Source organism: Ambystoma mexicanum, chromosome 3q (assembly GCF_040938575.1).
Source record: "Ambystoma mexicanum isolate Mex_15411 chromosome 3q, UKY_AmexF1_1, whole genome shotgun sequence".
In the NCBI taxonomy this organism is placed as follows: Eukaryota; Metazoa; Chordata; class Amphibia; order Caudata; family Ambystomatidae; genus Ambystoma; species Ambystoma mexicanum.
In genome coordinates, this window is record NC_090926.1 from 853,196,550 (window position 1) to 853,220,944 (window position 24,395).

General features: G+C 47.3%; 1 protein-coding gene across 1 annotated transcript in view; it reads right to left on the minus strand.

The window, feature by feature from the left end:
* The window catches only part of C3QH17orf67 (chromosome 3q C17orf67 homolog), a 149,437-nt gene extending 139,446 nt beyond the window's left edge, over positions 1–9,991 (minus strand). Inside the window, exons 1-2 of the mRNA XM_069654940.1 lie at positions 9,835–9,991; positions 8,993–9,093 (exon numbers count right to left, since the gene is read on the minus strand). Of these exons, the coding sequence (XP_069511041.1) occupies positions 8,993–9,093; positions 9,835–9,889 (156 nt within the window). The 5' untranslated portion in view covers positions 9,890–9,991. The remainder of the gene's footprint in view (positions 1–8,992; positions 9,094–9,834) is intronic.
* Between the last annotated feature and the right edge of the window lie 14,404 nt (positions 9,992–24,395).

The following is a 24,395-nucleotide window of genomic DNA, read 5'->3' on the forward strand; positions in this document are numbered from 1 at the left end:
CCCTCTTTGTTGAGGAGCTTGGGAGGAGCCTCTCAGCATGGCTTGAAAGGGAGGCCCCTAATGTTAGGCTATACCACTGGCTTGATAGATTGGACAGGTGCTTTTGATGGTATGCTTTTACTGATTTAGTGTTTTAGGGCCTCATTAAGAGTTTGGCAGTGCAATAAAAAAGGTGCAGTAATGATATTTTCACCACATTTACTGCACTGATACAAGTGGATTTACCAAGTGTAACTCCTGAAATCCACCTGATTTTGTGCAGAAGAAATATCTGGACAAAACTATGACACCATGCAGTAATTACCGATCCACAGGGAATCCCATTGGACTCCGAAAGGGGGACCCAAGGGGAATGCAAAGCGTTTCCCCCCGGGGTTGTTTTGGGCGCTGCACAGGCCAGCGAACTGGCCTGCGTGTAGAGCGCCGTTGGAGTATTTAAGGGGGAAAGGGAAGGTTTGAGAGCAGGTGGCGGTTAGGACAAGCGTTTGTCCTGGTCGCCTGCTCCCGAGCCTTCCCTGCGTCTGGGCCTTAGTGGGTTGTGGCTGAGGTGAGGAGTCTAGTTGCATAGTGGTAGTGGGTGATGGGAATGTAGTTAGTGAGGGTATAATTTAAAAAACATTTTTAAAATTGTTTAAATCTTTAATAGTCGGGGGTACCGTAGATAAGGTACCCACCCTTACCTCGGCTGGGGTCAGCTCCGTGAGGTCTTTCCACTGTCGGGAGCGGGTGGTGGTACATGCGACGCCGCAGCTGGGAAGTTAGTCAGGGGCCCCAGCAGGGTCGTTGATCTGGCCAACGGTGTCTCTGTGTGCAGGAAGGCAACCCATCGGGGTTGTGCCAATTGTGTTGTGTGGCGCCAGCGGATCCCGTGCTTGTCTGCCCCCTTATTTTTGGGCAAAGCTGTGGGGTGGGTATCCCTGTTAAGGGACTGGTTGGGTGTGTAGCAGGGCGGAGAGCAGGCTTGGCAAGAGGCCGGAGCCGTTGGATGGTGGTGTGCTGATGCGTGGTGACACGAGGCAGCCGCCAGAGGGCAGTGTGGAGAACTTAAAGGCCTGCACCGGCATTTTTCAGTCAGGGACGTTCCACGGCGTGGGCCCCCTTTTCAAGTGCCGCCATTACTGTGAAAAGGTGGTGATATTCGGCTGTGGGGCTGGCAGGGGAATATATATAAAATATATATATATATATATATATAGGAAGATAATTTGTTTTAATAATAGTTTGTCATATTTAGCAGGGCCCGTTTTGGACAGGTGTTAATGCATCAGGTAGGTTTTAAAAAATAAATAAATAAATAAATTGAAAATAAAATAAATAAATAAATAAAAAGAAAATATATATATACATATAAAGGATAAAGATAAGGAGAGCACATTTAAGTAAAGGCATATAGAATAAATAGGTTCACTATTGGAATGACAGCCAGTTGTGCTATTTCTATGACAGTTACTTGTCTTCAGTGAGTTGGGGCAATCTCTAGATTGGACAGTGGGCTCGGGGTATTGCCTGGCTTGTAGTGAGAGGCTTGTCTTATCCTGGTCGGGCAGCGTAATAGGGGATTAGGTGACTCGGGGGCGTTATTGTCAATTTTGTTTCGGCAGGGCGGTGCACAGTTTGGAGAAGCGCAGCTGCAGCAGTATGGTGGGTCAGGGGGTCAGGGGGCAAATAGGAAGGGGTTAATTGATGCCAAGGCATTGAGGGAGGCCCTAGCAATAATTAGCATTTCAACTGAGGCGCAGCTTGAAGGGGCGGTGGTGGAGGTTACGGGTGAAAAGGAGGATGCTGGGGGGAGGCCGCAACGCAGAGCTGCGGCAGATGGGGCGCTTGCCGCAGTGGTTGCATGTAGCCCTTCGGCTGGGTGAGGGGAAGCCTGGGAGACAGGGAGCAGGCGGAGCATGAGGGAGACTCCCAGGAGAGTGTCTAAACGGGTAGGGGAGATGGGAGAGAGGTCAAGGAGGGGTTTGGGTGTTAATGACACAGTGGGGTAAGCAGGTAATAGGAGTGCGCAAAAGGGTGTGGGTCAGGAAGGGGGGAGGACAGGGGTGCCGGGGTGCAGGTGGGGGTAGCAGGGAGGAGGGGTAGGGGAGGTAAATACCTGCAGAAGAGTGTGAAGGGTAGAAGGAGGGATCGGTCGCCGGAGAGTAGTGAGGAGAGGGAGAGATGCGGAATGGCCTCCCTGGTTAGGAGGGTTTCAGGTGGAGGGCATAGGGCGGCCCCTGCGGTTCCGGAGGAAGAGACAGAGAGGGTTTAAGAATGGCCCCTCTGCAAGATTTACAAAGACAGACTAGAGGGTGCAGCACGGCCCCTAGCACGGAGGATCGAAAGGTGGAGGAGAGGCCCTTTCGCCCGAGAGAAGAGGACCAGGGAGGGGTTCCCACTGCCCCGCCAAGAAGATGCCGAAGGAGTGGCGGGCGGACCTTCCCGGGCTCACAAGAGGAGGATACGCACAACCTGAGCATGTGCTCGCAACAGCCATGGTATCACATGGGGGATGATGAAAGGGTGGAGGAATATGCGGGGCGGTGGGAGGATGAAGGGTACAGTGTTGTAAGGAGAGGGGATAGGGCAAGAAGGGGTTTAATGTGGAAAGGTGAAAGCCAGGAGCAAGGGGGACAGGGGGCAAGAGTTTGGGGGAAACTGGCTCGGTGAGACTTTTGACACGTTTTGTCCCCGCAGCAAGAGTCCAGTATGGAATGAGATGAGGAATGTTGGAGTGGCTGCAGACAGGTGACGGCAGTGCGGAAAAAGGTGAGCAGGAAGGGGAATGGTCAGCGGCATGGAATAGGGGAGATACAAAGTTGGAGGCAAGGAGGCAAGGAGGGAAGGGGTATGGAGGCAAGGGGCGAGGAAGGAAATTGGCTTACAGGCTATGGTGGCTGTGGAGATGGAAAGGAAGGTTTCTTCAGTGGAGGTGCAGACAGACAGGTGATTGAGCACGGGCACTCGAGGTACAGGTGCCAAAGGAGAAAGATGCAGAGGGAAAGGGAAAGGAGAAGAAGTGGCCATACATGGGCATTACGAAACCATTGGGAGCGCACTTGATGTCTTCAACAAAGGACAAGATATGGACGGGGGAATTTGTGAGGTGTTCAAGCTATTACATAGGGAGGTCAGAGCCAAGGAGGGTTCTAAGGTGGAGAAGAGGGGGTTGGCCTCGCCTCCAAGGGTACCGGTGACAATCGAGAATTGGACATCAGCTTTTATCATCTATGCAAGTGTCTATTGTGAGAAATTCCCGGAGCGATGTGTGGCTCTGTTGAAGTACATGGACGTGATTAGAAAGGCATTCACGAGTTTCGGGGGTTTCGCGTGGGTGAGGGCAAGGATGGCAGAGGACAGCCAGGCGGTCTGGGGTGAGATAGATGTGGACCTTTGGCTGCAGTGGATGGCACCGACAAGGCCAGCTCCAACGGTACACACGGAAAGTGTCTTACCCGTGCCTTAGCGGCCCTTTCTTTGTCACCCCGCCCTGGACGGGGCGGGGGGAAGAGCAGAGGTCAGCCCTCAGCAGCATGTTGGGCTTTCAATAAAGAAGGAAGCACAAGGATGATGTGCAAATTTAAACATGAGTGCAGCAAGTGCGCAGGTCGGCATCCGATTACAGTGTTTTCAGGCAGGGGACAGAGGGAAAGAGTGAGGAGCGGGGCAAGGAAGTGGGGGGGAGGTCCGTATGCTAGTTAATGTGGGGGTTTCCTACAGGTGGGGCTGCAGTCTATCAGAAAGGGTGGAGGGGCGCAAAGGTTGGGGAAAGGTTTTGGGGGCAATCACAAGGGAGTAGGAGGGTTTAGATAGGACAGGAGAAGGTCGCGGGAGGGTAACTGGAAAACTGATAGTGGGTGGTGGCCTTCATTGGAGGGTATTGGAGACGGTGGCGAAGCACTCATGCTTGCCGCACGACAAGGTGAGCAAGCTTTGGGGGACGTGAGAGGGTTAAAGCGACACAGAGTAAATACGGAGAGACTCACAGAGGTTAACAGGATATCGCAACTTCGAGCGTACGGTAGTAGCCCTGGTTCGCGTGATGGGCAGTAGGCAGGGCATGCGCTAGAGCGGGAATTGTGTACGAACAGCACGGGAGGAACTTGGCTCGTTTAGCCCCATGGGGCAGTGGGGGCAATGAGGAGAGGTGACTGCATGGACGGGGGTGTGGGACTGCCCCTGGTGCAGTCGGGGGGAAGTGAGGAGATGTGACTGCATGGACGGGGGTGCAACAGGGCCCCTGGTGCAGGTGAGAAACATGGTGTGATGGACGCAAGGTGCTAGAAGAGTAAGTTATATGGTTAGGACTGCATGGACGGGGGCGCAGGTTCGGCCCCTGGTGCAGTGGCGGAGAGGAGGAATGAGGAGAAGGGCCTGCACGGACGGGGGTGCATGCAAGCCCTTGGTGCAGGGGGGACAACACAGTGCAATAGTAGGAAGGTGATGGAGGGTGGGGTGCAAGTGTGAACAGGAGGGTAATAGGAAGGCGGAGATAAGGGGTCTAAGTGGGGGTAGGTGCATTTTTAGAAGAGAGGTGTAAACGGTGCAAATTATAGGTGGGCCAGGTAGGAAAGGGCAGAGGGGTGTTTCCGTAGGGAAAGTAAGGAGGTGGTCAGGTGAGGATGGGTTGTCTTGGGTGAGACGGAGGGGGTAAATGAAGAGTGGTTTTTTAAGAGTTCTTTTTGGGTCGGCAGCGCTGGCAACTAAGGTATTAGGGGGTCACAGGGAGGGTTTTGAGGAAGTGGGACAGTGAGCAGAGAGGGGGTTTGTGGCCTGAAGGAGGTTGGGCAAGGAATGGGAGGGCAGTTGTAGGGGGGACTAGCAGAGGAAGTGGGAATGGGGGGCACGGGGATAAGGGAGTTCTGGGGATATAAGTGGAGATTTCCGGGAACTGGGGGCTGATTGGGAATGAGGGCAGGAACAAGGGGGGTGGTTTGGCAATGGAAAAGAGAGACTCATATCTATTTTCTTTTGCAGATGGGGGCTTGAAGGAGAAGTGAGTTGCTGTGGATGTGGAATTGCTGCCAGCGAAGGGTTATTGGGGCGGGGTATGTGGGGAGAGAGATCGGATTGTTGGATGAAACCGAGGACGCAGTCATAATTGTGTTTTAGGGAGTTAAGGGGTTTAGGAGGTTTATTTGCTGCCCATGTTGGTGGCGGGAAGGGAGTGTCATGGGAGTTTTCGGAGGAATTTATAATACCCGCAGGAGGTATGGCTTAGAAAATTAATGAGGAGTAGCTTTCCTATATAAATAACATGGGAGCTGGCTGTTTTTTCGGGAGTGGAGCTCAAGGAAGGTGGTTGGGCAAAGTTGTCACCGAGCAGGGTTGCAAGGGAATGGTATTTGAAGGGGCAGTGGGTAGGTCTAGGGGGAGGTTTTACGGGTAGTTGTTGGGGCAAGTGGGGGGGCATGAGCGCTGGGGCTCAGGGACACTTCTGTGGGAGGATTGCTTTTTTAAGAAGAGGAAGGACATCTATCGGTTGATGGGAATAGGTAGTGAAGTAGGGGGCGAAGTGGGCGGTCCAGGGCATAATACAAATTGGAAGGAGAGGTAAGATAGGAGGGGTGGGGCAGAAAGAACACCTCAGTGGAGGGTTTTTCTGTTGCCAGGGGCATGGCCCCTTTGGATGAGGGGGGAGTGAAGCACAATGGGGGAATAGCGCAGGAAATGATGGGGGTGGTGCTGTTTGCACAAACGGGCTACCCCAGGGGAACAGGTATTGAAGATGGAGGGGCATGGCCCCGGGGAGAAAGCGGGAAGCCTTGAGAAGATGGTAAGAAGACGGTAGGGACCAAGGGATAGGTAGGGGGGAAGTGGAACTGATTTAATTATTTAATTTTTGGGGGAATTGAAAGTGTTTAATTATTAATTTGTTTGGCAAGTTGTTAAAAAACAGATTTGTTAGTCTGTAAGGCCAGGGGCCAGGTTAGCGTTTATTTGTGAGCTTTGGCCTGTCACATTAAAGCGACCTTTTCGACTACAAGCGAGTCTGGGTGTTTTGTGCAATAAGCCCAAATGGGAAATAACTGAATGCTCTGCATGACTCTAAATCATGCGTGCCCTTCCGGTTACCTTAACAGTACTTGAGTTCACCTGTATCCAAACTTGTAATGAGGCCCTTAGCCGTTTCCCTATGGGGTCCATTTTTTCACTGAATTCGTTTAGATGCTAGGGTCTGTATAGGAGCTGGTAATGTAAGAACCTCCTTCCAGAGTGTGAGTCCTACATGTCATTAGTTCTGGAAGGTGCTCTCTGCACCCATGAGAGTGGACCGTCAGTGACTGCTGTCCTGCACACCCTATGCTCGTCTACATACCTGTGTGCTCAGAACCTTGCACTAATCATGTATTATCTGTGTAGCAGATACTTAGTTTTAAAATAGCGCTAGAAAACAGGGTGCGCGAGCTGCTCCTCTGCCTCTCCCAAATCACTACGGCCTCTTTTGTGAATGCAGGGGGAAGTGCGTTGTGTGCGGATGGTCAGAATACCATGCGCATAATATGTTTGTATGCAATTTCTTTAAACTTCCGGCTAGAGATAAATTCTGGTCTCAAATTGGACATTTAGTGGGACCTCTTGAGAGGGCATTTGGGACTAAATGAGAGACTGCGTTTGGTCTAAATGATTGTGTGTAGGCTGTAGTAATGAGGAACTTTTAATTAAAGTAGTACACAGTTGTAGGCCTATATTAGAATATGTGTTGTTGTCAACACTCCGTGTGGATGATTCCGGACACCAAGTGCACAGGACGAATGAGTCCCCCCCAAAGTGCTCATAGTTTAGCTTTTCCACAGTGGTATGAGTTAAATCTTTTCAAGAAACCCAAATGCAGGAACTCATTTTTAGTTTTGACTAGAATGTGTCGCTTTAGTGGCACATATAGGCCAAAACTAATGCAATGGAGTACAGCCAGGGAGAGATGGTATTTGAGGAGGGACTCAATGCTTGTATGTGTTGTTTGGCTATTTGCCCACCCATTGACGCCCAGGGACATGCTAATTTATTTGGCCATTCTCACCCACTTCCAGCCCCTCCCCACCCAAAACCAGCCTCTTGGGAGCTTTTGATTCTAACCTTTTCAAGCCTTAAAATCAACCTTTGTAGTGCCTGACACAGTTTTTTCAAAGCGGTCTTCTGAGAGCTAATGGTTTAATTGGTGAGTAAAATGTGTTACTGGTGTAATAAAAATGCATTAACCAGTGATAGAAGTGTACCAGAAAAGTAGTGCAACTGTGGCTCTGGTGGGGGACAGAGTAGGAAGTGTGCAACATATTTTTCAAGGGTTGACAGCCAATTGAGTTGAAATAGATTTCAGTTTACCTGTAACTGATATCCGGCGGTAAAGTGGAGAAGTGTGCATTAATTTCATAAAGAACAGCTGTGGAATGGTGAAAATGGTTGTAAAAAGTAGTGGAGCTATTAACAGTAAAAAATAAAACTAGTGGAGCACCACTCCCGACCGTTCCCGCTCACTTCGACCACCGGTCTTAATCAGGTCTGCCTTTTGATGTATAAAAATATGTATGTCCCTCACTGAAGTCCTGTTAAAAACAAGCATTAGCAAAGCAAACAGTTTCGGATTGTGCATTGGAATCAAATAGGCATTTGCCAGACACTGCTATCATATGCCCAGGTGAGTGCAGCATTTTCAAAGCTGCTACCATTGATGGCCAGTTTGTACTATTACGGCAATGCCTGGAAAATACCTTTCCCGTATCTGTGCAAAAGCCAAAACTGTTAGCATTGCCAATGCTTGTTAAGTGATTGTGACTGTGCTAGAGTAGCTGAAGGAAGTAATTGCCTAAAAGCAGCTTTGCGCACAGTGCAGTGCAAACCTCAAGTTGTGCAGCCTTGTGCATGTCCAAGGCTACGTGCAATCTCAAAAGGGACCTTATGACCCCCTCTGTGATAGGCACTGCACTGCTGGAGATCCTCAGTGGTCCGTGCGCTTACCCGAAAGCAAGAAAAAGATGTATGTGTTTCCTAGCGTCATTTAGGCCCTGGGCAAATGTGCTGTACATGTGACAGTAAACCTCCTAGCTGTCTATGCAGGCCGTGGTGCAGCCGCCATGACTATTTTATGCACAGTGCGGAATTACATTTCTGTGAGCATGCGGATAATCAAAATTCAAAAAAACAAAAAAACGTGTGCACGGAGACAGCTACAATTGTACTTTGTGCATGCATCTTCTGCACTTTTCTGACACCTTCACGAATGGTGCCCTTCGTCTAGACATTCACGACATGTTGGCGCATGCGTGACACGGCATATCACTTAAGGGCTAAAGGGACCATTCCTTCTGTGAGGGAAGCTTCTAGAATCCAGTGCAGGGCGCTGTGCCTACATCTCCACAGCCACCAGCCGCACCTGCAGCGCCCTGTCTCCTGCAATGGCAGGGAAAACGAAAACCTGCGCGAGGAAGTCGGGGCCCCAGGGTTTACATTCCAGAGAGAAACTTGTGTTTTTATTAGGCAGACGTACGTGACGCCATTGCTGCGCCAGGGCGCATTCTGGCCTGACAAAAGCACAGCAAAAGAGAAATACGGGCCTGCTTTACAAACGCGTTTTTCAATGCGAAAATCCCATTGAAAATGGTTTGGTAGCATCTGCTATCGAATTCGAAGCAGGGCTGTGTTAAGGATACGTACAGTTCACGTGTTATCATGCGAGTGGATGTTGCCGTGTTGCGGCTGTACACTTCTTTAGTGAATAGTGATATAAAGGTTTTGAAATGAGGGGTCGGGGAGCGGGGGACTGGACACACCACTTGCTTGCGATGTTATAGGCTCGCGGCTCCAGCAAATCTGTTCAGCTCATTTTAGCTGTAAAATAGGAATAGCAACCCAGGGGTAAAAGGCTGTTTTCCCTTAGTCGTTTCTTAACCAGGCAAAAACAGGGCAGACGTGTGTATGGGGAAGCATTTATCAAACATGTTACATTTTAATTCGTATGATCTAAAAAAACACAGTAAACGTCATGTTCCATTTCACATGAAATATGGGCTGTTACCCTCATCGGCTCGTCGGGGTGGCCAGCTTTCCTGGGTCTGTCCGAGCGTCTGGTTCTCAGAACCTGCTTCGCTTGTTTTTCACTTAAAATCGGATTGGCATCTAGGAAGAGAGGGAAAATAAAATAAATCAGGGAAGAGCCAACATTTAGGGGTGTATCAAGCAGGGCCAGGATAGCCTTTCCTCCCTCGTGCTCGCAGTCAATGCACAGAGAGTTCTTTCATGAGGGCCCCCGTCCCCCGGGGACTCCACATTCCAAGGGCAGGAGAGGATTTTTTTTTTCCACAGAGTAGTTATGTTGGGGGAGACAGGCAGACAAAAACAGTCCATCGAAATTGGCACATATCCCCACGGTTCCCTTACATTATATAACCCACTACTAGTGAGTCATATCGTCAATACGTACCAAAATGTACTATTACTACAAACGTCTTCAAAAATGTGTCACAATAGTAAAGCTACAACTGTAGCCATAAAAGAGAGAAGCACAGAAAGGGGGCGTTTTGCCGGAACACATTCTTTTTGCGGGTCAGTTTAAAAAAAAATTAAAAACAAGCACTTTGCTTTTTTGAATTTTAAAGTTTGCCATACATTTAACTAAAATTGCACGCACAACATACATATAAAATAAAACTGCATTCCACGCAAACCCAAGAAAACCCAATTGGGTGTGTGTGTGTATTTGCATTTAAATATATGTATGTAATGTGAGAGAGTGATGTGTGTTCGTGTGTGTGCTATCAACGAAGTACAGAAACTATAATATAATAATGTGTAAAAAGAAATAATCCAGGACGTGTGTATCTAAGGACTAAGGTTATGTGCGGGTTGGGGAGCTCCTACCTGTAAAGATGGCCATTATGAGCAAAGCGAGTGCAAGGGCTGCAAGAGTCTTCATTCTGCCGCTGGCGTCTGTACCTCTGAAGCCCACTCACTCACTGCTTGTGCTCCCTCTCCGCTCGCTGCAAAGTGAATCGCAGGCACTACAGCAGCACGAGCCTTGCCGAGGCGCCCACGTCACTCACATATGTTTGGACATTCCTCCGTGATCTGATTTATGGAGCACCTTTCAGCACACCCACAGTAGTCCACTGTCTGCAATACCGGATGTCAATTGCACACACTGGAGCAAAGTTGCTGAATGCGAACTGTGAAGAATGTACGCAATTTTGCATGTTTGGGGACTTATTGGCAACCTAACGTTTGCACTTAAAAAGAGGTGTGAGAGCTCGAAAATTGTAGAGCCTGTCCACTACAAACTATTTGCTGTCATTCGGATTTCGCATACACCCTAGTAAATGACTGTATAAATACAATATATTATTTATGCCACATGATATGATAGGAAGTGGCATTTATAACGCGCCTGTACACAAGTGTTTCTAGGTGCGACAAGACAAGGAGGGGGAAACAAAGGGAGGACAAACTAATGATCTTACTAGGCCTTGTGTCATTCAGATCGCGCAAGTGTGGGGAAAAGGGAAGGGGAGAAGTGCCAGGAGGGAGGGTAACAGGGAAGTGCAGTTAACTCACGAGTGCCGCCAGCAGGTGGCTCATAAGTGCAGAGAGAAGGGACTGTAGGGTTTGAGATCCAGACCCTTAAGTGCTGGGGAGCCCAGAGGCAGTGCAAGGGCAACTGGACATGCAGGAGTCTGGGCCTGAGTTCAGAGCGTGACCAGAGCGCTGGAGCAGTCAGCTGCATCAGCTGAGAAGAGGAAGAGAGAAAGCGGAAGGAAAAGGAAGGTCTTGGGTTGCTTCCAGAACCGGCGGTGGCTCTGCTCAAGTTTGAGAGAGGCAGGGAGGCTGTTCCAGAGAGATACTGCAGCCAAGGAGTTAGATCTGCCCCCAACTCTCTGCTTGGAGAAGTGTCTGACCCTCAGAGTGTTGGAGCTGGATGAGCGGAGAGCTCGAGAAGAAAGATGTCTTGGAAGAGAACGTTGGAGGTAGAGCGGTGGCAGGCCCCAGAAAGCCATGCGGATGATGCAGAGGGTCTTGGACTTGATCCTTGCAGCCACGGGGAGCCAGTGAAGAGATTTCAGAGCTGAAGAGATACGATCCCTGGGAATGAGGCTAAGGACAACTTGCAGACCTGTTCTGGATACGTTGTAAAGGTCGAAGAGCAGAGACAGGAAGGTTTAGAAACAGGATGTTGCAACAGTCCAGCCTAGAGAGGCCAGAGCTCTAGACACAATGAGCTTCTGGGGGAAGGAGAGGAAAGGAAGAATACCACTGAGGAGGTGCAGCTGAAAGTGTGACTTCTTAGAGACGTCAAAGATGTGAGAAGAGAAGGACAGGGTGGAGTCGAAGATGACACCAAGGCTCTTAGCCTCACAGGCAGGAGCAGGAAGAGGGCCCAGAGTGGGCAGCCAGTGAGAGAGAGGACAGGAGGGAGCGGGTGTCCCAACGAGGAGGATGTCATTCTTACTGGCATTAAGACAGAGTTCTTTGGTGGCACACCATTCCTGAATTGCAGCCAGACAGTCTGGTAGGAGAGAAGAAGCAGAGGTGACCGAGGGGAGCCTGAAAGAATGCTGAGTGTCATTCACATAACATTGAAAATTGCAGGAGAAAGTACCGATGTGGTGGGCAAGAGGTGCCAGGTAGTGGGCGAAGAGCCAGGGAGATAGGTAGACCCCTGGGGAACACCACAACTAGAGACAGAGATAGAAGATTAGGAAAGACCCCAGTTGGACCTCACAGTAAGGAGCAGGAAGAGGGCCCAGAGTGGGTGGCGAGAGAGAGAGTAAAGGAGAGAGTGGGTGTCCCAATGAGGAGGAACCTTTATAAAGTGCAGTAAGCCAATATTACACTTTCTTCCTTTAATGTTTTGTGCTAATAAAGAGTAATTGACAGTGTTAGAGACAGGCAATGCTTTGTTTCTATTTGATTCTTGATAGATCATTCATAGTAAACAGTAATGCTTGCAAATGTATTTACACTGCACTTCTCGTTTAATTATCCATCAAATCAATCGACCGCGTGCAACTTTGCATGGCTTTAGCTCCAGTGAAAGCATTGCCCTCGTGCATATGTGCATTCTTTCAGTGCATTTTTGCACCAGAGCGAAGTTGGTCCAAGTGATAATTCCATTCTGTATTAGCACTAGGACGAACACGTCCCCGGTGCAAAAATGCATTGAAAGGAATATTTGTTTTGCTCAAGAGAAATGTTTGCCCTGGTGCTAGTACCATGGAAAGGTCTACTTGCATCGGTGCAAAGTTTCTGTAGTACCCCTGATGCTGGAAATGCATTGTTGGAGGGACAGGGCCTCCCTGTACTTGTCCTGTAGTCCTTTTCTATTTGTGTTCTGTATTCTTTTCTGCCCAGGAGTCCATATGGGACTCCTGGCAGTACAGCTCTTCCTGTTTTTGGTTTGGTGTACAGACCCATGGGATACCCTTATGGCACCCATGGGTGGGGGTACAACCATGTGCCCCTAGTGTATGTTTTTGGGAACCTGTTTGTAGCCCACAGAGCAGGGTATGGGCTGGTGGCAGCTCCATGCTGAATTTGACAGGTGCTCTGAGTATCCTCCATTTTGTGATACCCAGGCCCTGGCATTAGGAATCATTTGATTCCTGATAGAAAACAAGATGGCCCCCGTGGCCTCCTGCTTTCTATTGCCTGTTACCTTGTTTTCCCAAAGTCCTGGGAAGCCCTGACTCTGTCCCTTCCCCCTGACTGGCTGTTGAGTGGAAGTTCCATATATGGTGTTGTTGTGAAGTCCAGGCCAGACTGGCTGGAGCCTTCCCAATGACTGTATGTTGTGGGTACACCCTGTGGGTGGGACCTGGGTGAATGGAGTGTGTGACGAATATGCACTTCTTGTTGTGGATGTCTGGTTTCTAGTGTGAAACACAATGACTGAGACAGCCCTGCCCGAAACTGGTATGAATGCAGTGTGTAGTGTTGAATGGCTGGGTACTTTTCCCAATACACATGCCTTGTTAAGCGTGTCTGAGAGGGAGGAGAATGGCCTGAATGCACTGTATGCCTGATTGGCTGACTGACTGCTGAATGCCCTTCTGAGTGATTGGTTGCCTGAGTGTGACCCAGCAGAATGAATGGGAGATCAAGTAGTATATCTGAGGGCCTCTCACTGCTAGAAATCGTTCAGAAGCTGAAGTTGAAACTGGCGCTTGATCTCTACAACCTTCGCCCAAATCTGAAAGTCGCTGTGATGTCGAGACTGATCCAAGAGAGAACCTGGTTAGGCGCCCTCTTGCCGTGCTCCGAGGGTCCATCAAGCACCGCTAACCTTCACCGAAGCTCCCTGGAAGTCAGACCCTCGACAGGCTGCCGACCAGAGACGGGGACCGCTGAGGAGAACGAAGATAAGCACCGGAGATTCCATCCACTGTCGTCGACCAGGGTTCGCAGGTTTGCTGTAACCGCTGGAGGCTTGCGAAGTCGTGTTGCCCAGAAGCGCAGACCGCTTGATGCCGTGCCATCGAAGACCAGAGCCGCAACGCTCCATTGATTAAGACATTTTGATTCCCGGATGCGCTCATCCGTACCGCCGCCTGCCTTATCCTGCCGGAGAAGGCCAGGCCGTCGACGCGCCGAGGAGCATCTGCTACTGGGTTTCCCGCCACCCAAAGACCGTAGAGATGCCGGATGACTCAACGCCCTTGCTGGGCCACAGTTTTTCACAAACTCTTTGCGGTCCTGAACTATTGACATTGAGGTGCCCCGCATGCCTCTTCCTTGCAGGACGTCTTCGCTCTGTCGTCGACGAGCACCATGGGACCGAAGCTGCTGCCTCGACGCTTAGTTCACTTTCTCCGAGGGATCTTGACGATCTGTGGCTTCTGCTTTAAAGGGAGCCGCCCAAGAAGGATCCGTCGACGACTCATCGTCAACCTCCGCTATTCCAGGCACATTGGGGTGGTAGAAACATTGTAAAAGGAAGTAAGACTTATTGAACAATATATGGACTGGGCTTGTAGTGTATCTTTATTTTACAGGTTGCCCAGGAGGGGGGGGGATCTCCACACAGAACTGCGCCTAGTGGTAAGGGCCAGTATTCTGCCAATTGTTCTAACCAACTGCTTTACCTCCTATGTCTATTGCTGGTATTGCTGGTCATCTTTATTAATTGATTTGTGTAACATCTGACCAGAATACAGTTGACACACCTTAATGAAATCTGATAATAATTGTGGTACCACTTAGAACTGTATATATATGCCATTGTAGATTAAGTGAGCACAAAGTGAGTTATTGTGATTGTGTACATAACCTTGAACCTTACTTATATAAAGACTGTGTTTTAACTAATACAGTGTGTGTACATTCCTTTTTGGGTGCTTGGGGACAACACTGTACTTAAAAACCAGCCTGCATCACCTCCTGAGAAGCTAGGCCTTGATTGCTCGACTACGTTACCAATAATAGAGAATCTTGGCTGCGGCTGTCTGTGCCTCTCCCCTGCCATGTAGAGAGCAGGAGAACAGACACCCCATCCAGTCTTTACAGTACCCCCCATTGATGGACTAACAAAGGCTACTATGTTGCAAGGCAGTCATAAAGCACTGAGTTACACAGTATTAGCCCTCTACTTTACCCCGTATTAGGTACAGTCCATCACTGCAACATCTGCACTACTCGCCTAGTGTAAGAGTACCTTCTTCTAGATGACACTTGTGCACAAAACTCTTCCTTAATTCCATCCCTTAAGTCGAGCTATGATGGAGACCACAAGAGATTCAATGTATGCAATTGTCTACAGTCTACTAGTGTATCTCTTTCGGCAACTTCACTAATCTAGAATTCAGAAGCAAGGCTACCAGCAGAATATGTACATCGGAACCCGTATCTTTCACACTGCAAATCCTTTGTTGACTAATCACTATCAAATGATAGAATTTAAATCTCTGTACAGTGCTCATCAGGCCTTTCACCAACTAGATGCCCCTTTCTTGCAGGACAGTCCTTGCAATATTTGCAGGCATATTACCATTACTGGGTACTTGTCATGATGCCTACCCCCGGAGCACCAGGCCAGGCCCAGCACCCCCGGGAGCAGGCATCACGCCCCCGGGTTAAAGCCCAGCGGCCCTTTATAGGGGCTCTTTGGACTCTGTCCTGGCGCCGTTGGCGCCAGGCTCATGTTGGACATCAGTCCTGGCGCCATAGGCGCCAGGCTCATAAGGGGAAGTGTTTGGTGCACTTACCTGAAGCAGACCATGCTGCACACTCACCTGATGCAGACCATGCTGCATGAAGAACCAAGCCAAATGAGGCTTAGGAGGGACTATTTTTCTGAAGGAACTATTTTGTTACTTGGGTGGGGCTGTGGAAGAATACTCACCTGGAACTTCTTCCAAAGCTATTTAAGCCACGCCCGGACAGCACACGTGCTTCGCGTTGTTCTGCCTCCCAGCAGCTGAACGCTCACCGTGTCTGCTCCTGCACCTGGACTCCAGCCACGCCCGCCTCGATCCTGGAACACCTGTAAGGGAATAAGAGAAGAGAAAGGTGAAAACCAAGAACTTATTCAATCTTCTTACCTGCATCCGGAATCTTCACGCCAGCATTCCTGAAGGAAGACTTCCATTTAAAAGCACTGCGTTGCTCGCTGCAGCGCCGCGCTTCACTCACCTGTTCCCGAGACGCCGCCCGGCTCCATCGCGGCTCTCAGCACCGGTCGCCACATCTCTGCACCTAGGGGAGAGAAGAAGAGACAAAAGGTGAGCAAGGGAACACAAGAGGAAAGCTGAATTTTCAGCCATATTACTTACCGGCTTTTCTTGGTGAACCATTCCACATCTCGGGTTGGCGCCGCATCTTTGGCAGGTACCGCACCCCGGCCCCTATGGGGAAAGGACAAAAGACATTACTGGGGAATTATAAAGACATTTAGAGGGGTCGCCCTCATCACTAACTCACCTGATTTTACCACCGGCAATTTAACCCCTCAACGCATCGCCTTTGTTCTGCACCTGAAATAAAGGACAGAAAAAACAACATAAAAGGAGGCTCACACTTGAACTTTTGCATCTTCATACTTACGGCATATCGCTCAGAAAAGTCAAGTGGATGTGCCAGCGCCATTCTGAAAACCAGTGAAGTAACCATAAGGTGAGCTTAAACCGGGGGTTTTGGAGGAAGTCAGAGAAGAACGAAGGGGGAAAGGGGGAGCAAGCACACTATTCAGCAGACAGTTAATCGCCTTTCTCATCTGCAGAAGGATATTCCTACGGGCCAGACAAGCAAGATTTGGGGGTCCTGTTCAATCGGTGGTCTGAATTCTGCGCATCACGCTTGCAGAGGCCACAGCAACCCAGACCAGACCAGCGCCTCCGTGGGAGCCAGGTGAGCGTTACAGTACTGTAGCCATGCTTTTTTCTCACTGGTCGACATCTCTAGAATCTCTTCCCGGCTTAACCAACTACCTATGGATCTATCTGTTCTGTACTTACGGCCAAGGCCCTCTGGTGCATATTGCACTAAATAAGTACTTGCAAGATAGCATAAAATAACACACTTTTTGATATCACGTAACTCCTTTTCCATTCCTAAATATTTCCAGGCTCAGGGCCCAATTCATGGACATTTTTGCACGGTTCAAAATGACTTTACACTGCTGAAAAGTGACTGCCGACACAAACCCTGATTCATGGAACTGTGTAAAGTGTATTTTTGCAGTGCAAAGTCATTTTGTGATTATGTGTTGTGTTTTCTTTAGCAGTTGCTCCCCATACTTTTTACTTTTCACTTTGCATTTTATTTTGGCATTTCGCAGTGTTATAGATTGCAGATTATGGGTCTGATTTATGGAATTTTCAGTGCAGTAAGTATGGACTTTGCACCGCAAACCGCATGGAAAATTCAATTTGTCGATTCATGGAATCGACTGCACAGTACTTTTTCGTACTTTGTGGGGGCTCCGCGCAAGCTCGGCAGATGTCTGCAAGCAGCTGATTGCCTTGAATGAGACACCTCACAGAGCATAGGCGTGGCTTGTGCACAGACCAGAGTAGGGGGTGGAACTCGCAAAATGGTGGAAAACATGGGCATTCCGAGGGACGGCCAATGCGAGGCTATTGCATGCCCACAACTGCGCAGGTAAAATTGTATTCATGGAGCTAACCGCGCAACCTCACGTTAGGGAAATGACCACGCAAAGCTCTCGATGTAACTGCCACCCAAAGGCAGGCGTACAGACACTTGCGCATAGGAATCACTGCGCAGAGGTGAGACTGCATGTTGGATTTTGGAGGGCATGCACGTAGTCGGCTTTCCGATAGAAGGTAGGGGTGCACGTAAGCAGTGTAGCGTGGTGCAGAAACAGTTTACGAGGATTTGGGTACAGATGTTTCGGTGTTTTACCAGAGTTATGGAAATGTGTACGCATGTTGTCCGGCTGCCAATAATAGTTATGGGGGACCCTGCGAAGTGTGCCCAAGGTGCAGACCTGGTTGCGGGGGACCCCACACACTGTTTCAAGCGTGCATGTGTTCACGCCCAATGAGCACGCAAGCTAGCTGTATCTGCCTCTTTTTGCTTTGTGTGGGGGCGTGCCGGGGGTCCCAGCCACGACTTGCGTGTACGGTCACTTTGCACGAACAATTCCATGAATACCCGGAACGCGCAGAATAACTTCTGAGTGCACGCTTGTGCAGAGGCATTCTCTGCGCACAGCCTTTGTGGGATCTCTGTGCACTTTTCCATGAATCGGGCCCTATGTTTCTTTGGCGCCTTTTAGCTAGCACTTGGACACAAGCTCTTTCTGCAGAGTCCCCATGGCCAAAAGTGCATGCAAGTCTTGTTTTATGCCATGTTGCGGGGACGGGCCAGAAGTCTTCCAATGCTGCCAGATTACATCCAGGTCAGCTCCTCTATCTAACAATCTCATTATGGTAATTATTCAGGAAACTTGATGACAGAGATGATAAACTCAAAACCTGTATTCTTTATACCTCCACTAAACCTTTTCTCGTTCTTGTCAGGTCCTTACATTTTTGGGTCAAGAGATTAGAATTGTACACTGTTCATAGTGAAAATTCATGAGAGCCTGAAATGAGCCCTAGTTAATGGCACTTCTCCAATTGAACACTATGAGAACATTGTTGGCTTTGTGTCAAATAATAACCTTACGCTCTGTGAATCTTTCCTAATTTTTGTAAATGTCAGAAGTCAACTTCCTACAATTCTTGTTGGGTCCAATCAATTTGGTTCTCGTCCAGATGCATCATATCTATGATTTGAATATTTGGTTGGCCTATCAAAGCTCCCATTGCAGTCAGCGTTTTAAGTTAATGCTAGATAAATATCGCAACATGTCTTTGCTTCCTGACCCTGGTCCTGCTAATCACTTCAGTCCTGTTACTCCAGAGTCGGGTAGGCTTATGATTAAGACACCAGCAAAGGATAATAAAACAGTTGAGGCTGTCAATAATGACGGCTCATTTTTGGGGAAGACAGAAATCAGTTGGAAACCCCCAACACAATTGCTCATTTTCCCATTGGGATCGCCCCCTTCCAACCCACTTTTGAGACTGATGATAATGACCAGTGACCCAGGCCAATTCAGCCCATAATAAATCTGACCACCTGCTCTCTCTCTCTAATACCCTAAATCAAAAAGAAATTCAAGTTTCGCAAGACGTAGATTTATCTTTTAATGTTGATTTACAATGTGACACAAAGCCAACAATGTTCTCATAGTGCTAAATAGGCGATGTGGCATTAACTAGGGCACATTTCAGGCTCTCGTGCATTTTCCCTAGGAACACCAGTCTCCTGGAACTGAAAGCCAATCTTCTCTCACATACGGATCAGGGGCATATTTCCATGTTGCTACTGTTAGATTTGTCAGCTACGATCGATCTGGTGGAGGCTATTTTATCGGAGCCTTTAGCCTCTTGGATTACATGTTTTGTATCTGATAGAGAGGCAAGAGTTTTTAATGAAGATGTGCCAGCTGATCCCGTTCCTCTCCAGTGCTGGGTGCCTCAGGTCTCGTGCCTCTCCCCCACCCTTTTTAACATTTATTTGAGGCCATTAGTTGGATTACTGGATAAAGAAGGTGTCCAGTATACCAATTATGTTGATGAAACACAAATGCTTTTTACATTTTCTGGCAGTTATGATGATGATGTGGCCAGGATTAGCCCTGTCTTCAATTTAATCCAGAGATGGATGGCCTATAATGGCCTTGCTCATAATGAATCCAAGACCGAGTTCTTATTGGTCGGCTCTCAATACAGACTGAATACACTTTCAGAGTCATACGAAAGGTTTGATATAGCAAGCTGCGAAACAAAGGTTCTAGCCAAAGTTAAAACTCTAGGGTTTGCTTTGATCCTACTTGATTCATGAGGGCTCATGATAACTTTGTAGTTTCCTCCTCTGCTTACTGTTTAAGGTTACTTGACAAAATCCAGCCACTTAAAATAGTGCCATTCTAGCAAGGGCCATAATAGGTGCCAGAATTGATTATTGTGGGAGCCTTTTGGTTGGCATTTCTGATTGCATCCTTTCCAGGCTCCAAGTAACTCAGAATCATGCAGTCAGGGTGGTAGTAGGCCTGAGGTGTAGGGACCATGTGATGGCAGCCAGGTGTTCTTTGCATTGGCTCCCTGCTAGGGAATGCCATAAATATAGGCTGCTGACTATTACACAGAAATGTCTTTTTGTCAAGACCTGCAGTGTACTTGAAACGAAGATTGTGCATCAAACAGAATAGACAGGTTCTTCGATCAAGCAATAGCAACCTGCTAGTGGTCCCAGGTGTGAAGCTTGATTGAGCAGGTAAACATTCCTTTGACTATGTTGTCTCCAAGCTCTGGAATGGTTCAGCTGACACTCTATGATCTGAGATCTCTATTGAAGGAATCAAGAAAAAAAGCAGAAAATATTTTTCTTCATATACATTGTGTGTCCTTATTAGACTTAGACACTTGTTCTTATTGTCAGTCTTAAACTGTTTTTGCTGATGTATTATGTTATTTCATTCTCATTGCATTTGTTAGTGGTTTATTGTTTTTGTTTGTATCTCATTTGGTTGTATATTTGCCTGTTGTTATTGCATTTGCTACCTGTTGGTCATGTCTGTTTTTTACCATGTCCCTATTTGTGTACATTCTCACAGCGCCCGTTTACCTCTGGACCTAAGGTGCTCTACAAATGCATTGATAAATAAACAATTAAATCTATAAATTCATAACTCGCCCTCCTGTAACAAATTGAAACACATCAGACCATGGCGAACATTCAAGAGTGATGGCATCGTGAATGCCCTGCCAAATTCCTTCTTACAGGCTCTTTGTGTGCCTTGTAGTATCGGGAAATATATGATCAAAATGGCTTTGCCTGGCTATTTTCTGCTACTGCACATTGCATGCATGGAGACATCGAGGACAACCAAACATATGTGGAAACACCAGTGCAGTAATGAGCGGGTATGCCAAGGGCAGCCAGTGCATATGGCAAAGCGCCAATGGAATGGGATCCAACTGACTGTTCCCCATCACAGGCCTGGCTGCTGAAAGTGGTGCTGCCCTCAGAGGAGCAAGACCATAATTGGAGAGCTCCATGAAGTCTGTGCTCCCATATTCCATGTGCGTGCATATGGAGAATGAACAGAACTAAGAAGGGGAAGGGTTGGATGCTTAATGGCTGTAGTGGTTGATTCAATCAAGGACCCTGAAGACTTAGCTGAGCTTGGCACTTAGCTTCCATCCCATCTACTGACAGTTCTATAAATTATCTCTCAACTGGAAGGATTTAGGTGCTATAATCCAACCATAGAAACCCAGATTTGGTGGTATTCAATTTAAACACAATATGCCACGATCCACTTCTCTATCATCTGAAGGCAGTGCTTTAAATGCCGAACTGCTGCACATCACACCCAAAGTGGTGGACGGGGATGCCTGAGACAGCAATCATCAGTCCCAGTGTCCCTCATTCAGATTAAAACCTATCAGAAGCATAATTGACATATGGGGACCTCAGAAATCAGCAGAAGAGGATCTGACTAAACCAACCCATTAGACAGATTCCAGCAGGTATTGGTTTTGAAGGAAGGAAGAAAGCCAGTCAAACACTTGCAATGCCCTTCAAGGATTTCACTACACCACATAGTGAGTTGTGAGGAATGTCGCTGAGAGACCTAAAAGCAACAACAAAGAAACTCCTCCATCATTCAACACCCAGCGAGATTCATCTAATACCAGCTGTCTTCGGTCACACAGACGTCTCCGGTCATAGACCCACCTCTAAACCCAAAGCGAAAATTTGCCAGATGGTCATGATCAACCACATTCCTATTTGGCTAGATAATCGGACAGTTTGTCAGCACTAACACATAGTGACTACTGTATTTTATTTTTATTTTTTATAAACTTTATTTTTGGGTTGCACATCACGATACACTCACCTCCAATCTCCCATGCAAGTTACAAGTATGTTATGCAGATTTTATCACAACTGTAGACTGTGCCCCATCTTCAGTGAAAAACAAATCTCTAATGAAAAGATGTATTGATGATGAGAGACTTCTAGGGAAATGCTATAAGTTGATACTCATCTCGTACAGTCTTGGGATGAAGGATACACCATATGAAGTTGAGTTCATGGATTCAATAATTATAATTATTGTGTCTTTTCATTTTAAAATACACCACATCATAGCCATTTTGGGTGGTGGGTTGTGACACAGGTCTCCTTCACTGGGTTAGCTGCTCAGATTGTCCCAATCTATTTTGAATGAAGCCAAATGTGTGTAATTGTAAATAGTTCATAACTTCAAACACAGGTAAATGCATTAATAAAGCAATAATGTTGAATTCTGAGGGCATTACCCAGTGGCATTAACCCTCGGCCTGAGTGATGCAAGGTCATTAAATTGGGGTCAAGGAAGGTTACCACGTAATAATGGCATGAGCAGGGGGCATGATAAGTATTAGAACGCCAACTAAACAACTTAGCAAACTATATTTCAGAAAACAACCTCGAAATAAACAAGGAGAAAACAAAAATTCTGATCCTCGAGAAATCAACTGCTAGAAAAAAAAACATTCCACTGGTCAATCGAGAACACCAAAATTGAAGTGGTAAAAGAGTTCAAATATCTTGGAGTACTAATTGACAGCTCAGGCAACGAAGTAAGAATGCAACACAATCTTTGGGAAAAGACCAGAAAACTAACAGCTCAGGGTCGAGCAATGGACAGGAAATTTGGTCGCTTCTCTTTGCTCCCAATCATAAAGTTTTTCAAGGGCAAAGTGGTTCCAGCACTGACATATGGTGGGGAAGTCTTCCTGACAATCCCAAAAACCATCTGGGACAAGTTGGAGGGCTACTTTTGGCGAGAAGTAATGCAATTCCCAAAATCAACAGCGATAGCGGCAATCCGAAGAGAACTAGGACTAACTTCATTGAAAGCGACAGTGGATGCAAATGAAATGTTGCTATGCCGGAAAATAATCATGCCAAATGCTCCAAGTCAGTACAAACTAATCAATCAAGAAATTCAAAGAGGAAACTGCAAATCGTTATCCGCCTGGGCGAAAAAAAAGGAAAATACTCTGATAGAACTCGGTTTCACCAAAGAAGAACTTTTCCTCACCCCCAACAAAATCAAAAAGAAAATGGATCTACAAGACTGGATACTCACGCAAGAAAAAGCAACAACAAATAAACTTCTCGCCCATTTTTTTTTTTTTTTTCCTTTATTGTTTTAACCTATTGGTTTTAACAAAAGATGCTTCGCTATGCTTTGAGTTTTGCTTTAAGTTTTGTACTTGTACTTAGGACACCACTTTCGATGTATCATGCAAGTCCAAACCGGGCTTTGCTCTGGCTGTGGTTTCTCTTGTACTACTTTCAAAGGGCGCTGCCGTCTGGAGGGTTGATTTTCTTTAACACTCCCTCCAAGAATTTGGCTGTCGACCTAGCCCATCTTGGAGAATCTCCTGCGATCAGACGGAACCACAAGGTCTCTTCATCCATTATTGTTAGATCTGAAGTGAGTGGTGCCAAGTACATCTTTCTTTCTCCTGCTAAGGCTGGACAAAACAAGAGCAGGTGTCGGATTGTTTCTATTTGGGCATGATCGGCGCAGAGCCGGCAATGCGCATTGGTTCCTGGACTTCTGATAGCCATAATTTCATTTGTATTCAATAAGTTCAGCCTGGCTCTCATGAAAATTTTTCTCAGGTTCTTCTCTGGAAATTTCTCGCAATAGTTCAGAGGGACTTTTAGACGATTTGTAGTGGGTGGCAGATGTTTTAATGATTTATAGCGAAGAATTTTTTCCGTAGTGCGTATCCAATCTTGATTTTCCAGTTTTTTCTTTACTTTTCCCGGGTTGCTCAGGGGCGTTTTTGCTGAACAGGCCACTTCTTCTAGGCTTTCAAGAATCTTTCTTTCCCAATCACATAAGGGTTTACAAGACTTTTTTGCAATTTCCGCTTCCATGATGCGAAATATCGGCAACGAGCTAGGAAACAGGATTTTTCTGTACAGTAGGACGGCACCTTGTAATATCACTGAGGCTAGAGAAGGTAAACCCAGGTCTCTCCGTATGGCAGATATGGGGGCGGAATTTGGTAAGGATAACACTGATCTCCATATGTGACCTTCCAACTTCGCCCAAATTTCAGGTGGTAGGTGTAAATTTGACGCCATGCCGTAAGTTAAAGCTGGGACTACTTTGGATTTGTAGTACTGCACTGCCGGTATCCAGGAGAATTTTCCGAATTTCTTGTCTACAGCACGGGTTTGAGCTGTGAGTCTTCGAGTTTTTTCCCATAGTGTGTGCTGCAAGGCAATGTCTTTAGTGGAGTTGTCTAACTGCACACCCAGATATTTAAATTCTTTTACTGCCTCAATTTTTGACTTCTCCAAAAACCAGGAGTGAGATTGCTGAACTCCCCTTGTATGTTTGCAGAATGACATAATTTTGGTTTTTGTAGTATTTATCTTTAGATTATTGCTCTCCATGTATACTGACAGATTAGCTAACTGTCTTTGGAGGCCTATGGCAGTCTGGTCCAACAGAATTAGATCGTCCGCGTACCATAGCCTTGAAATTTTGACTTCTCCCAACTTAGGTGGGAAGGCTCGCACGAGCTCCTCGGTGGTTTGGAAATCGCCAATAAAGGCTATGAATAGAGCTGGAGCCAACGGGCAGCCTTGTTTCACTCCTCTCTTGGTTTCAATCTTGTCTGAGAGTGTTCCTTGTTGGCATAATCGAATTCTTAGAGAAGTCTTCGTGTGGAGGGACATGATAGGATCCAAGATCTCTTTTGGACATTCCCAGTTTGTTAATTTCGACCAAAGTTTTTGACGATCCACCATGTCAAATGCCTGAGATAGGTCGATCATGGCCATATGGACATTGGGGGCGCCTTCCTTCACCTTTGCTTTGATTGTATTAAGGACCAGAAGAT